Below are 15,325 nucleotides of genomic sequence, written 5' to 3'. Positions count from 1 at the left end.
AAGCACTGAGGAGGCTCCAGCCCAGGACAGTTCACCTGCTCCTCTGCTCAGCATAACCCAGGGAGCAGGCCCAGGCCCAGGCCCGGGCCCAGGCTCTGCAGCCCTCCTCAGCCATCCATCGCCCTCCTCCCCTCCTGCTCGCATCTCCTGTCTCCTTCTAGGCCACCTCCTATTCTGTTTAGCTGGGGGCATATGTTCTCTGCTAGGCCCCAGCCAGGGACCCCTGACTTAGCCACACCTGCTTTTGCTCTTAAGCTGCTTCCAGCTGGATGGGGTGGGGTGGGGGGTGGGGGGAGTACAGAAGCAGAAATTACTGGAGAAGATGCTGTGAGAACTTGCCAGGAACACAGCTAATGTTCCCACTGGTCTCTTTGCAAGAGATACCACTGGAGCCAGAACCCTGATGTAGCCGTTACCCAGACTGAACCCAGAAGCTACATCAAAAAGATGGAGTTGACCCAGTTGAGAAGGAGACAGGACAAGCATGCATGTGGCCTAGGCATAGAGATTTGAGAGAGTGAGGTCTGTCTGGGACCAGAATATATCATTCTGGCCAAAACTGAAGTATTTGGGGGCCCAAGGCAGCAGAGAATGAGGTAGGAGAGGAAGACAAGTTCTCCTGCCAGGAAGGAAATGACCTTTATCGAGGAAGGGCGCAGAGGGGCAGGTGAAGAAGATGGTGGTGTGGGGGAGAGGTGGGGCTGAGACCCCACCTAACACATTCCAGCTATGGACTTGGGATTTTATGAGAGAAAAGAGAGGACTTTGATGCAGGTATAAGATGACAAACAGTGGTCCAGGAGGTGGTGCAGTGAGTAAAGCATTGGACTCTCAAGTGTGAGGTCCCAAGTTCAATTCCTGGCAGCACATGTACCAGAGCGATATCTGGCTCTTACTCTCTCCTCCTATCTTTATCGTTAATAAATAAATAAAATAGTTAAAAAAAAAAAAAGATGACAAACACTGGCCAGAGACAGTGTGGGGGCCCGAAGGCCAGGGAAGTGGATGCAGCCTTAAGGGTTAGGATGCAGGACATACAGTGGGGGAAACAGGACAGAGCGGGCAGGGAGGGTTCTTGGTTCCTGAGCCTCAAGACTGTGGCGCCCTCCTGACTGGAGCCACTTCAGGGCACAATGGGGGTGAGCTGGTGCAGTGAATGAGGGTGACTGAGACTCTGCTACCAGTGCAGTGAGTAAGAAGCCAGCACCCAGGGATGTGTGGGGTATGCTGGGAGGCAAAGGCAGCATGAGTAAGGGATCCACTCAGTTTCCGGCTGAGTGTGTGTGTCCATAGCAGCCTGCAGCCACACCCCAAGCCTGATCTGGATAATGGGGGCTGGGGACAGAGTTGTTGGGAGCTGGCCCAGCCTCTAAGGTAAAGGCCAGCAGCGCCAGAGATGGAGTTTCAGCCAAGGGAAACAAATGTGGGAGCTCACCACTTTGCTTTCTCCTCCTTGAGACACTGTCCCACTCCGCTTTGCCTTTGCCTGGAGAACTTGGCCCCAGGGCCTGTACCACACAATACCCACAGTCTCTCCATCCTGCAGAAGAGAAAACCAAGGCCGGGGTAACCCAGGGCCCCACAGAAACTGAGCAAGCTGAAGCTGATCTGAACCCTAGTTCTGACCATCAAGGCTGGTCTTCAGCACTGCTCAACTTGGAAATAAAAGCAATTGAACCTTAGGTGAGCAGCCTTGTGGGTGGATGGCTTGTCTCTGCTTTTTCCATTCTGGGTCACCTCCCCTTGTGTGCTAATTTCTTAGCCTCCCCCAACACCACTTCCTCTATATGCAAGACCCCTTCAGGGCCTTGTTCATTGCCTATGATTAGCCTCAGGGTAGTCAGCTGTATCCCAGGGCTCCTGTAATCTGAGCAAGAATCCTGATACCCACCCTCCACCCCCAATGCCTGGCTTGCTGTGACACATTCTAGGGGAGTGATTTTGTCATTACTTCTTTTTTTTTTTTTTTTTTGTCGTTACTTCATTTTACAGAGCTGTGGGCTGTGGCTTAGAGCTAAGAATGTTTGCCTGACAGAGTCACTGGAAGAATTCAGTCCCAATCCCAGATCTTACTCATGTTACCATGCCCTCACCTCCCTCAATTAGTATTCTCCATACCACATAATTTACCTCTTAGCTCACACCTTTTGTGCTATAGGTTGAAGGCCAGCAGTGAGAGTCTAACCTAGGCAGTCGTGCCATCCATTGCTGTCTCTCCCCTGCCGAGGAGGGTAGTATTGCTGCTCTGACCCTACATGGTGGTCCCACGATGTTGCAGAGTTTCTTAGAAGTTTGTGTGTGTGTGTTTGTGTGTGTGTGTGCGCTCGCGCGCGTGCGTGCACACTCGTATTTATCTGTCTGACTTGGTGGTCATGATCAACTAATTCATTTTAGAACCATTTTACTTAATTTTTTTTTTTTTTTTGTCTCCAGGTTTATTGCTGGAGCTGGGTACTAACACTGTGAATCCACTGCTCCTGGAGACCACTTTTTTTTTTCTGCCTCCAGGGTTATCACTGAGGCTCAGTGCCAGGACTATGAATCCACTGATCCTGGAGGCTATTTTTCCCATTTTGTTGCCCTTGTCGTTGCCTTTGTTGTGGTTGTTATCGTTATTGTTGTTATAGCCATTGTTGTTGTTGGATAGGACAGAGAAATCGAGAGAAAGACAGACACCTGCAGACCTGCCTCACCGCTTGTAAAGTGACTCCCCTGCAGGTGGGGAACTGGGGGCCTGAACTGAGATCCTTATGCCGGTCCTTGGCACCAGTCATTGCACTTTGTGTCATGTGCGCTTAACCCACTGAGCTACTGCCCAGCCCCTTGGAGGCCACTTTTCCCCCATTTTTGTTGTCCTTGTTGCTTTTGTTGTTGTCATTATTGTTGCTGTTGCTATCGATACCATTGTTGCTGAAAAGGACAGAAATGGAGAGAGGAGTGGAAGACAGAGGGGGAGAGAAAGACACCTGCAGACCTGCTTCACCACCTGTGAAGCGACCCCCTGAAGGTAGGGAGCCAGGGGACTTAATTTTTTAAATCACTGATTTACTGATTTAGAAGATTTCAGAGGAGGAGTTGGGCAGTAGCAGCGGGTTAAGCGCGCGTGGCGCAAAGCGCAAGGATCAGCCTGAGGGTCCCAGTTCGAGCCCCCGGCTCCCCACCTGCAGGGGAGTCACTTCACAGGTGGTGAAGCATGTCTGCAGGTGTCGATCTTTCTCTCCCCATCTCTGTCTTCCCCATCTCTCTCCATTTCTCTCTGTCCTATCCAACAGCAATGACATCAACAACAATAACAACTACAAGAATAAAAACAAGGGCAACAAAAAGGAAAATAAATAAATAAATAAATATTAAAAAAAACCTGGGAGGAAAAAGATTTCAGAGGTAGAATTTTGTACCTACACATGTGTGTACAACCTAACACACTTACCATCAAGGTTCTTGTCCTCCTCTCCTGATAACCACCATAGATTCTTTACAATGTCTAAGAGACAGTTTGTTACTGTTTGTTTGCTTTAGTTGTGTATATTGCACATGAGTGGAAACCATTCAGGGGGTTGGATGGTGGAGCACCCAGTTAAGCGCACATAGTACCAAGTGTAAGGATCCGGGTTTGAGCCCCCCCCCCAACTCCCCCTCAGGGGGAGAAGCATCACAAGCAGTGAAGCAGGTCTGTAGGTGTCTATCTTTACCTCTGCCTGGCTATTTCCATCTCCCTCTCAGTTTCCCTCTGTCCTATTCAATAAAATGGAAAAAATGGCTGCCAGGAGCAGTGGATTCATACTGCAGGCACCAAGCCCCAGCAATAACCTTGGAGGCAAAAAAGAAAATAAAAAAAAGAGATCATTCAGTAATTGTCTGTTCCTCTTTACTTAGTTCACTTAGCACGACCACCTGCAGTTCTAACCTGAAAGATACAATTTCTTTTCTTTTCTTTTCTTTCCTTTTCTTTCTTCCTTCCTTCCTTCCTTTTTTTTTTTTAATTGCAGAGTAGTATTCTCTTGGGTATCTGTCCCCCAACTTCTTTTTCCAGTTTTCTGTAGCTGGGCATTTAGGTTGGTGCTGTGTTTTGGTTGTTGTGGGTACTGCAGTTATGAACATATGGGCGCATATATCCCTTCCAATTTGTGTTTTCATGTCCTCTGGATATATGCGTAGGTGTAGTTTTTCTGGATCATAGGGTATTTCCATTTTTATTTGTTTAAGTCTTTTTAAAAAAGATTTATTTGTTTTTCCACAAGAAAGAGAAAGAGAGAAACCAGAGTTCTGTACCAGCGTATGCGATGCCAAGGGCCCAAACTGGGGTTGTGCACGTGCTTAGATCTACCTGCTGCTACTGGCATTTTTCCTGATAGTGACTTTTATCTCTGTACTAGCTTTTTTTTTTTTAAATAATTTTTTTATTATTTTATTTATTTATTTATTCCCTTTTGTTGTTTTATTGTTGTAGTTATTATTATTGTTGTCGTTGTTGGATAGGACAGAGAGAAATGGAGAGAGGAGGGGAAGACAGAGAGGAGGAGAGAAAGACAGACACCTGCAGACCTGCCTCACCGCCTGTGAAGCAACTCCCCTGCAGGTGGGGAGCCGGGGTTCAAACCGGGATGTACTAGCTTTTGTGGGAGTGTGGTCTTGGCTCCTTCACTCTGGTCCTCACCCATGGATGTGGGGCAGACTGACAGACACAGGCCTTGGCCCCTCTAGAGGAAAATAGTCCTTAGGCTCCAACAACCTCTTGGTTGTGCTGAGGGCTATAGGCTAGATCGGGTCAGCTACCCCACCGGCACTGCCCTCTCATGTAGGGGTATGAGAGGAGGCTCTCGGGTGGGCCCCAGAGTGGGGCTCACTCTGCATTCACAATTCCCAATCCTGGTGACAACAATTATACAAATAAAGCTCAAGGGATATTTACTCTTGTAGCCTGGATTATCCCCCCCACACACACACAACCCACTTTCTTTGCTGCCTTGAAGGGAGATAGGGGCTTCTCTGATCTCTGATCCCTTGTAAACTGTCAGCCACCTCCCAAGACCTCCCTGAGCTAAATAAAGCAAGCTGCCTAAGGCTAACTGCTTAATGCTTATCCAATCCCGAGACTCATTGGACCCTAAGTCAGGGAAATAGGGATTTGAATCTTCTTTCTGTCTCTTTATAAGCCATGTGACCTTGGGGAGGGCACTCTCTGGGTGGCTCCTGGGGGAGTGGGCTGTGATCTGACACTCTGTGTGTCCACCTGTCCGCAGCTCCTGTACGACAGCCCGAAGGCGCGACAGGAGGTGGAACACCACTGGCAGGCCTCAGGGGGCCCCCACATTGTGCGCATCCTCGATGTATATGAGAACATGCATCACAGCAAGCGGTGTCTCCTCATCATCATGGAATGGTATGCCCACCCACCTGCTTTGGAACTACCCCCCCCCCTTCCTGAAGTCCTCCTCTGTTCTTCAGACAGCAGCTCTAGGAGGCACTCTAGCCCTGTAGCTGTGGTAGAAGGGGGACTGTTACAGGTCCTGTCTGTGGAGTTGTGTCCCCACGAGGGCATTAGGGTGTTCTCACAGAGGCTCCGTCCTGGCCACCCGGAGTCTCTCCCATTCTGTGAGAAGGGGTTGGAAGTCCTCAAGTTCTACGAGTTGTCAAGCCTTAAATATTAGCAGAGTGGAGATCTGAGGACTAACAGGACATAACATTGTCCTCTCAGTGTTTTCCTTCTGACTGGCTTGTTGCATTCGGGCTCCCACCGGAAGCTAGATGATCAGGGTCTAGAACCAGGAGCTAGCAGCCTCCTCTAATCTGGACTTGTCCCGCTACCACTGTGACGCAGCCGCTAGCCTTCCTCAGACCCTGAGACTCCGTTTATCCAGACTACCTTTCAACTTGCTTCTCATTTCCCAGGATAGCCAGTTCTTGAGTCAGGTTTGACGTTAAATGCTGGTTCTGCTACCCACAAGGTGTGTAACCTTGGGCAACTGCTAAACGCTGCAGCTCTTGTTACTCGGTTGTAAAAGTAGAGGGAGGTTTTTTTTTTTTCCCTCCAGGGTTATTGCTGGGCTCGGTGCCTGCACCATGAATCCACCGCTCCTGGAGGCCATTTTTCCCCCCTTTTGTTGCCCTTGTTGTTGTAGCCTTGCTGTGGTTATTATTGTTATAGTTGATGTCATTGTTGTTGGATAGGACAGAGAGAATTGGAGAGAGGAGGGGACGACAGAGAGGGGGAGAGAAAGACAGACACCTGCAGACCTGCTTCACTGCACTGTGAAGTGACTCCCCTGCAGGTGGGGATCCGGGGGCTCGAACCGGGATCCTTGTGCCAGTCCTTGCGCTTTGCACCACATGCGCTTAACCCACTGCGCCACGGCGCGATCCCTGGAGGAAGATTTTAATGTAACATTTGCCTTGGACTTGACTCCTTTCTAAGTGCTCCATGTGTATTGCATATTCATCCTTACCCTTCTGTGAGGGTAGTGCTGCAACTTCCATTTTTACAAAAGAGGAAACTGAAGCAGAGTGGGAAAGGGGCCAACCCATGGCCACACAGCCGTACCCATAAGGAAATTTTCCAGGGCACAGTACACAGCAGTCCCTCAGAAAACTGTGGTTGTGATGATGATAACTGATGTCTCATTCCACAGCTGGGAAAACTGAAGTTTGGATGGACAGGTGGCTACCCCGGCCCCAGCCAGGTCGAAACAAAGCCAATGGGAACACAAGGTCCTCCTGGTGAGGATCTGTTCCATACCCTCCCCTAGTTCTACGAATACAATTGAGTCAGAGTCAGAGTCAGAACCAGCAGCCCACTGCACACTAGGTTCCACAAGGCATGGACTGTGTTCCCGGGGAAGACAGCAGGGCCTCAGGCCTGGACCCCTGACTCAGGGCAGGGGCAGGCTGACACGATTCTCCCACTTACTGCTCACAGTTATCTTCTCTTATAGCATGGAAGGCGGTGAGTTGTTTAGCAGGATTCAGGAACGCGGTGACCAGGCTTTCACTGAAAGAGGTATGTTCATGTTGCTGAGCCAGTGGAGACTGTTGGGCTGGGACAGAACAGAATTGCTGTGCAATGCTAGGCCAGGCCCTGCTCTTCTCTGTGCCTCCATCTCTGTTCCTCATGTGTAAAAGTAGAGGGAGATTTTAATGTCAGAGAGATAGATGTTCCTTAGCCTTGGGGTAGGGAGGTCTCAAAGGTTCTTGGTGCCAACCAGAGCTGAGCTAAGGAGGTAGTCCAAGCCTAAGCAAGGAGGCCTAGGCAGGCTGGGGTCACTGAGTTGGGGGGTTGCCCAGGGGGATCCTGGATGGCAAAAGGGCTGTCATTCTCTTGTGGTGCCCATGTAGAGTTGACAGCTTGGGGTGCCAGGCCATCTGCCTTTTGACAGGCATCACTAACCACCTCCTCTGTCTGCAGAAGCTGCAGAAATCATGCGGGATATTGGCACCGCCATCCAGTTTCTGCACAGCCAGAACATCGCCCACAGAGATGTCAAGGTGAGGCCCTAGACCCAACATGAGAGACTGGAAAAGCGTTACTGTTCACAACCCTTGGTGACTCCCAGTACCCACTGGTTAGAGGGCACATTCTCTGGTCAGCATTCAAGGCCTCTGTCCACTGGTCTGGTCTGTTCTTCTCAGCCTTTCATCCCTTGGTTCTACCATATTCCTTTCTGCTCTCGACAGGTGGCTCTCCCTGTTTTCATCAAACACTAAATAACCTGAAAAGCAAGAAGAACTGAGCACCTGCCTCAAGCCAATCGCCCTGCAAAGCATCTCATTCACATACTGCCCACCCCCCACCCCCATTCTCACCTCTGGATACCTTGATTCATTTTACAGATGAGGGGGGCCGGGCTCAGAGAGAGATGAAGTTTTTGCCCAAGGCTGTGCAGTTGCTGTGCGGAAATTCATTCATTTAGGATTTTTATTTCATTTTTTTTTTATCACTACTAGACCTTCACTGCTCTATATTGACTTTCTCAAATAGAAACAGAGAGACAGAAGGAGAGAAGGAAAGATGCCCCAGCACCAAAGTTTCCTCCAGTGTTCTGGGGGGCCAAGCTTGAACTTAGTTGGTGTGCATGGCAAAGCAGGTGCACTATTCAAATGGTCTATCTTGCTGGCCCTCAGCAAGGATTTTTGTGTACGTTCAACATGCCTGGTCAAGAGCTGCCTGATATTTTGGGGGCTTCTGTAAAATAACAGATGTAGATTTGATAGATTAGACTCTCTAGTGCCAGCAAATCAAAGGAAAGAGGCCATCTGCTGGGCAGTGGCAGAAGAAACAGAGGTAGTCCCAGTTACTGGCCCCGGTTGCCCTCTCAATGGTCTTTTTTTAATTTTAATTTTTTTTTCCAATGGTATTTTTTTTTTTAATTATCTATGTTTATTGGATAGAGACAGTCAGACATGGAAAGGAAGAGGAAGATAGGGAGAGAGAGAGAGAGACACCTGCAGCCCTGCTTCACCACTTGAGAAGCTTTCCTCTTGCAGGTGGAGACTGAGGAATTGAACCTGGGTCCTTGTACACTGTGACATGTCTGCTTAATCAGGTGGACCACCACCTGTCTCCCCTTTTCAGTTGTCTTGAGAGATGTTTTGGAGACTCTTGAAATTTCCTGTCCAGGGAAAGCAGGTTCTTAAGGCCATCTGATCAGATGGATAAATTGTAAAACAAGGTAGGCCCACACACATGTACACACACTCACAAATGTGTAGTGACCATCAGAGCAGAATCTGCCATTCCTGGACCTTCTATTCAACATTTAGAAAGTTCCCCCTCCTTGGCTTATTTCTCACTGAGACTAAGCAAAAGATATTTGCTGTGTCAGGTACTTCCTCTGGCCGAGGACTGCCGATTCAGGCAATTGTCCTCTGATGCTGGATACAGCTGGAGTCAACAACAGACTCATTTTCAACCCTTGCTTCATTTTGGTCTTGGTTTTCTTTTTTTCCCCATCAAAGGCAGAAAATTCTTCTTTAAAGAAAGTTCCCTTGTATAGATCAAACCTGCTTCTCCATCCCCCCCCTTTTTTTTTTTCAATCTCAATCTGAAGTCAGACCATCTCAAATAGAATCTGAGAAATAGCTTTCACTGGCTCCAAAATGGTGTCCATTTCACACCCCGCCTGTTTACCCCAGCTCTGTTTAGGGTACCTCCTGCTCTTCTCTGTGAGTCTCAGTCCTACCCAGTCATTGACAGGACTGCCTCCTCCACTGTGCTTCCTCACTGCCCTCATCTCTCAATCTTCTCTGTGCTCTGTGACCAAGAGAAGGCCCTTCTATAGCTTCCAGGACCTAAGCCAAGGGAGCTATCTCCTTGAGAAACCTCAAGTGGGTTTCCTGCTGGTTTGTCGCTGCAGGATGTGCTTGACAACACTGGCTAAAGGCATCCTGCTGCTGCACCTCCATTTTGGTACTCAGGCTCAGAAGTCCCCATTTCTGGGGGCTCTTTGGGGCTCTTAGTTGTCCATATCCTCAACTGAGCTCATGCCTCACTTTCTTCTCTGCAAGTGAAGGTGTCATCATTTTTAAAGCCATCATTAATTTCTCCATATTTATCCCATGTTGTTGGTAGCAAAGATCCAGGTTGTTGTTGTTGTTTTTTTTTTTTTTTTTGCTTTTTAATTTTTATGAGGTGGTCTTGATTTCTCTTGCATTGGGACCAGGGAGGAAGACTGACCGGACATCACCTTGAGGCTCAGCCTCCAACTGGTCCCTAACTCCAGACCCATGCTTTCTCTTGGTCCAGCCTGAAAACCTGCTGTACACATCAAAGGAGAGAGATGCTGTGCTCAAGCTCACAGATTTCGGCTTTGCCAAGGAAACCACCCAGAATGCCCTACAGACACCTTGCTATACTCCCTATTACGTGGGTGAGTCCTGAGGATGTGGCTTGTATGCCAGACTCTGCTGTGGTGCGGGGCAGCTGGTGGGGTGCAGAGATCAAAGTGTTAAAGCCCAGTTAAGGAGGGAGAGGAAGGATTCTATCTGCATGCAGGTAGTGACGTGACGGCCGGAGGCTGCAAAAATATTCTCCCAAACTTGAGCTTCTGCTTTTGAAAATAGATCCAGGAAAATTCTGGCTGTGGCCTGTGAGCTGAATCACATCACAGGAGCTCTAAATATATATGTGATAAAAGGCTGCCATCAGCTCGGAATGAAGCCCAACTATGGTTGTTTTTCTCCAGTTTTTCTCTTCCTGGGATTCATATTCAGAAAGTGGGAAGGTCTTTCTTTCCTCCTACACTAGAGGGATACAGGGCACCAGCCACCTGTCATGTGCAAGAGGGTCCCTTAGACATGGGGTGGGGTGGGTTCTGGGGGTGTGCACATATTCATGCTTGCTGGAAAATTTCCCAGCTTCCCTGTGAACGGGCAGCCCCCAGATCTGGAACAATCTGACTGAAAGTGCCCTTTACCTGAGACTGGGACAGTAGTTCCCTCTAGTTAGGGCTCTTCTCCCTCAGAAGCCTTCCCAGAAAGTTGCCACTGAAAGGGAGGGAAACCCTGAGCCAATTGAAATGGCAGTTCGCTTACCAGGATGTACTTTAACGCAGAAACCTGACCGAGTCACCTTGTTGCAGACAGAAGACCAGGACTCTGTGGGATGGTAACTGAGCTGACAGTAGAAGCCAGAACCCTGTGCTTCTTGGTTTTTGACCTAACTGTGTGTTCATAGAGGCTGTAAAACCCAACACATTTAGTGGGCTGAGCCCCTCTTGCTTAGGGCAAGACTCTATTCAGCCCAGGAGTGGTCGTCTTCCTTTACAAAGGCTGAGGTTGACAGAGTGGCTCAGGGCCCGAAGGAACTAGGAGGCTAGCATTCCCTACAGCCCAGACTAAAACCCAGTTATTTTCCTGGGAGCTAGTCTTTCCTCCTCCAAATTCACACATATGCTGCTTTCCCCGAAGGTGCCAGACACCAGTCTGCTCTGCCTACCCCCAGCCCTCCCCCAACCCCTGCCCCCAAATTGGGGCACCTTCTCCATACCTTGCCCAGAATTCAGGTTCCCACTCAGGCTCTAAGATACTTTGGACTGAAACCCATCCTGTTTCCTCTGCCCTGGTAGCCCCGGAGGTCCTGGGTCCAGAGAAGTATGACAAGTCATGTGACATGTGGTCCCTGGGCGTGATCATGTACATCCTGTGAGTACCTCGCGCTCCATCTCTTGCTGCCCTCAGTATCACTTCTGCTCCCTGCACACGCTTGGTGAGGCTCCGATGTGAGCCACTGCTCATCGAAGCCGCCCTTCCCTTTTTCAGGGAGCACCCTTCCTTCTGCCTGCCTGAAGCCCTCCCCATGCCAAAGGCGGGTGGAATTCCTAGGCTGTGTCTAGGTGTTAGTGCCCCGGTGTCTGGCTGCCTGGGTAGGGGCAGGAAGGGGAGCAGTCACCCCGGCACTTCCCCCCTTACTTGTGCCGTATGACCTCGCCCTCCCCCAGCTTGTGTGGCTTCCCACCCTTCTACTCCAACACGGGCCAGGCCATCTCCCCAGGAATGAAGAGGAGGATCCGCCAGGGCCAGTACGGGTTTCCCAATCCTGAGTGGTCAGAGGTCTCTGAGGACGGTGAGTCAACCCCTCTGCCCTAGCTTGCCCTACCTGGCCCCTCAAGCTTTATTCCAGGGGACAGGACTTGGCTGTCAAACCCACTTGTTCAAATCCTACAGCCGAGCCACAAGACCCAGTGTAAGATACCCAGTCTTCTTGAACCTCAGTTTCTACATCTCCCAGAGCAGGCAGGAAACTTGTCTGCTTAAAACTCCTCTAGCTTCTGTCCCTGTTCATACTTTGCCTTTCGGGGACCTCAAACAAGCCTTCCCTTCACTAGTTAACTATTGCTGCCTAACAAATTAAGTGGCTTAAAACAAGTGGTTACTAGCTCACATGGCTGGTGGTTTACGGGCAGGTGTGGCGGGAGGCTGCTCTGGGAGCTCTGTAGCTTGGCCGCCTCCCTCTCTTCCCTAGCCAAGCAGTTGATCCGTCTCCTGCTGAAGACAGACCCCACAGAGAGGTTGACCATTGCACAGTTCATGAACCACCCCTGGATCAATGTGAGTGGCTCCCCCCACAGCCCCCCGTGACAGGATGATGATCTGGAGTGAGCAAGAGGACGGTGGCTCTGGAGGGCCTGCCACAGGCCACAGATGTGTGGTGGTGCCCCGCCTACAGCTGGACTTTGCCACTACTCCACTTAGACCCTTTCACCTTGAGCCTCAGTTTCCCCATCTGAGACTGGGAGAAAGGGGGTAGGGTGGGGGAGGCAGTGCTATCCTGGGTACCTGAGGGTTCTAATGAAAGGACTTGGGGCTCTTTCCAGCAATCAATGGTGGTGCCGCAGACCCCACTCCATACAGCCCGAGTGCTGCAGGAGGATAGAGACCACTGGGATGAAGTGAAGGTGGGTGGACTGTACTTCTGTCTCCTTGGAGGTCTGAGGGTTTTGGAGCAGGGGACTCCAGGGTTGTGACAGTCCAGTCTGGGTGTTTGGCTCCTCCCCCATCCCCACTCCAGGCCTAGAGCACAGGGTGTCAGTTACTGTGCAGACATGTCTCAGCACACTGCATTTCTCTGCCCAGGTAGGTGCCCTAGCTCCTGGCTAATTCCCTCAGTAAAAGGGGGCTTCAGGCTACAGCATCAGTCCAGTTGCTTTGACCCCAAGCTTTGGCCATAACCTCTCAGAGTGAACAGCACTTAGTTTGATTCAGGAGAAGCAAGCTTTGAGCAATCTAGACAGCAGTTTCTGGACACCAAGGACACAGTCTTTACGGTCTCATGTCCTGGGTACATAGCAGGATAGTGCCTCCTACAGGCCTGTGACATTGCTCCAGATCATGGTCCTACATACCCTTGGCGTGGTCCCAGGGAGTCCGTCTGTGCTTTGGCAGATAAGTTCAGGGTCTCCACAAAGCTCTGGTGAGGATTATGTGACACAAAGGGGTGGGCCCAGCGCTGGGCACACAGGAGGCTCTCGGGCAGCAGAGGTAGTCACTGCCGGCACTGCCACAGCTGGAGGACGGCGATAACCTCGGCGTGCGGGTGACGGCTCTTGAGGTCAGGGCATTCTGACTGCCACCCCACTCCCTGTCTGCCCCCAGGAAGAGATGACCAGTGCCCTGGCAACCATGAGGGTGGACTACGACCAAGTGACGATCAAGGACTTGAAGACCTCCAACAACCGACTCCTCAACAAACGGAGAAAGAAGCAGGCAGGCAGCTCCTTGGCTTCACAGGGCTGCAACAACCAGTAGCTCACAGCATTCTGGCAGAGCCTGGCCTCCCAGCCTGGAGAGCAGACTAGCGTGCACTGAGGCCCCGAGCCATAGGGCCCAGGGGCCTTGTGTTTTCTATTTTATTTTTTAACAAATGGATTATAATTTTTGTGTGTTTAATTTGTAACTTAGAACTTCAGGATGGGAGAGCCTAGCTCCAAACCTTCAGGTCCCCAGCCAGGAGGGGGCAGATCTTGAAGGGCAGGGCAGCTGCCACTGGGAATTATGACTGGGCTTCCCTCCTGCCACAGAGAAACACCCCCCCCACACACACACACACACACACACACATATCCTGCACCCAGGGTTGGCAGAGGGGCCTAGCCTTGGGGAAAGACATCTGGCTGTTGGTTGCCATGGTGATTAGGGAAGGTGTTTCTATCTATGGAGTGCTCAGTGAATGAGTTAGGGAGGGAGAGGGGAAACTGAGGGCCTGCCTCTGCATTCTTAGGGAGTCTGGTCTTCCTCACACATCTTGCCTTTCTCAGCCCTCTTTGGTCTTCTGGACGTCTCAGGGGAGAGTCTGTTTGCTTTCCTGGGTGTATCCCAGCCCTAGTCTCGCTAGATCCCTGTTTCATGGGACTCCCTCCAAGAATCCCTGGACCCTGTTGCCCTGGTAGATGTAAAGGTACAATCACCCCTCCTCCAAGGAGTGGCCTCATACCTTAATTGGTGGTATTTTTTTAAAACACTTTTCTGTTTTGGAAAATGTCACTGTGACAAAAGCTTGTACAGTCCCTCTTACCCCACTGGCTCTTCAGACCTCATGTAGGAAACCCTCTCTCCCTAAGGGTTCATTCTCCATCCTATTGGGTGATAACAAGGGATGTTTCTTGGTGTATTTTTGTGTAGGTAGATGTCTGGGGGCAGGGGAAGGGCTTCCCAATAATCTGGGGTCTCTTTCTATACTCCAGGTCAGACCGGAGATGGTAGAGGGCTACTGAATGATGCTTAGAAGGTCTGGTCCTTGCTTCTGCCTGAGCTGGAACACAGAGGGTCCCTTTCTCCCTCTAATACCCAGAATAACCTTTGGGTGCTGAGTGCCTGGTTTGGGCCTGATAAGTGCCTGACACCCAGTTTGGCTCCTGACTCCTCTTTCACTGACTGGGAAATCCTCCATCATGTTAGATAGGACATTGCTGGCTTTTGCCTTCAGATTTTAATAAACACCATTTGGGCATTTCTCCCTGGTTCCTGAGTTTCCTCTGTCTCTATGAGTGAATGAAAGTGACCCAAGATCAGCTGTTCACACTCACTACTGATGTCTCTCCTACCAGAGAGTGTTCCTAAGACCCAGTACACATGCCAGTCTAACTCCAGGTGCGGATAGCTCACAAGAGTTGAAGGAGGGCCACTGCCCTGTGCCCTCAACTCTGTGCCACCCCGGTGTGCTGTGTGTGTGACACCCCCTTCCCAGCCTTGTGTTCGCCTGCGTCTGCCCACAGTGGCCACCCCCAGCTGTGTGCCAGCCTGCTGAAGGGCGGGCAGAGCGCCCACTGCAGCACTGAGCTATTTTCAGAAGCTGCCAGATTTCATTTGGCAGCAAGAATGTCAGGGAGGGGCGGGGGCGGGACGCTGGAAGACTGTCTTTTGACTACTCCAGCAACAGAGCACCCTCAACCCTTGGGAACCCTTGCGGGCAGCCTCGAGAAGGCCCCTGACGATGACGAAGGCCCCCCGTTCAGCTCCTCTCCAAACCTCCCAGTTTTTCAAGAACTCATCTGGCACCCGCAGAGCTCCCTCCCTCACCCCCTCTCTAGCTGTGGGGGAGGGGACAGGGATGTAAGAAGGCTGGGACAATGGCACAAAGCGCAGGGACTGCCGTAAGGATCCCGGTTCGAGCCCCCGGCTCCCCACCTGCCGGGGGTCGCTTCTCAAGGGGTGAAGCAGGTCTGCAGGTGTCTGTCTTTCACTCCTCCCCTCTGTCTTCCCCTCCCCTCTCCATTTCTCTCTGTCCTATCCAACAACAACAGCTATGACGACAGTAACCACTACAACAAGCACAACAACAAGGGCAATAAAATGGGAAAAATAGCCTCCAGGAGCAGTGGATTCATAGTGCAGG

General features: G+C 50.7%; 1 protein-coding gene across 2 annotated transcripts in view; it reads left to right on the top strand.

Annotated features, from left to right (window-relative positions):
* The window catches only part of MAPKAPK3 (MAPK activated protein kinase 3), a 42,017-nt gene extending 27,573 nt beyond the window's left edge, over positions 1–14,444 (top strand). Inside the window, exons 2-11 of one of the 2 annotated variants that reach the window (XM_016190083.2) lie at positions 5,244–5,383; positions 6,933–6,997; positions 7,403–7,482; positions 9,740–9,863; positions 11,061–11,136; positions 11,433–11,557; positions 11,957–12,042; positions 12,309–12,389; positions 13,087–13,197; positions 14,175–14,444. In XM_016190083.2, coding sequence (XP_016045569.1) covers positions 5,244–5,383; positions 6,933–6,997; positions 7,403–7,482; positions 9,740–9,863; positions 11,061–11,136; positions 11,433–11,557; positions 11,957–12,042; positions 12,309–12,389; positions 13,087–13,197; positions 14,175–14,204 — 918 coding nt within the window. In that variant the 3' untranslated portion in view covers positions 14,205–14,444. Of the gene's footprint in view, positions 1–5,243; positions 5,384–6,932; positions 6,998–7,402; positions 7,483–9,739; positions 9,864–11,060; positions 11,137–11,432; positions 11,558–11,956; positions 12,043–12,308; positions 12,390–13,086 lie in introns of both variants that reach the window. The other variant, XM_007527296.3, reaches the window with a different exon arrangement.
* The last annotated feature ends 881 nt before the right edge of the window (positions 14,445–15,325 follow it).

The sequence above is a fragment of the Erinaceus europaeus genome, chromosome 12, assembly GCF_950295315.1.
Source record: "Erinaceus europaeus chromosome 12, mEriEur2.1, whole genome shotgun sequence".
Classification (NCBI taxonomy): Eukaryota; Metazoa; Chordata; class Mammalia; order Eulipotyphla; family Erinaceidae; genus Erinaceus; species Erinaceus europaeus.
Note: the sequence above shows the minus strand (reverse complement) of the source record. Positions and strands in the feature narration are given on the sequence as shown.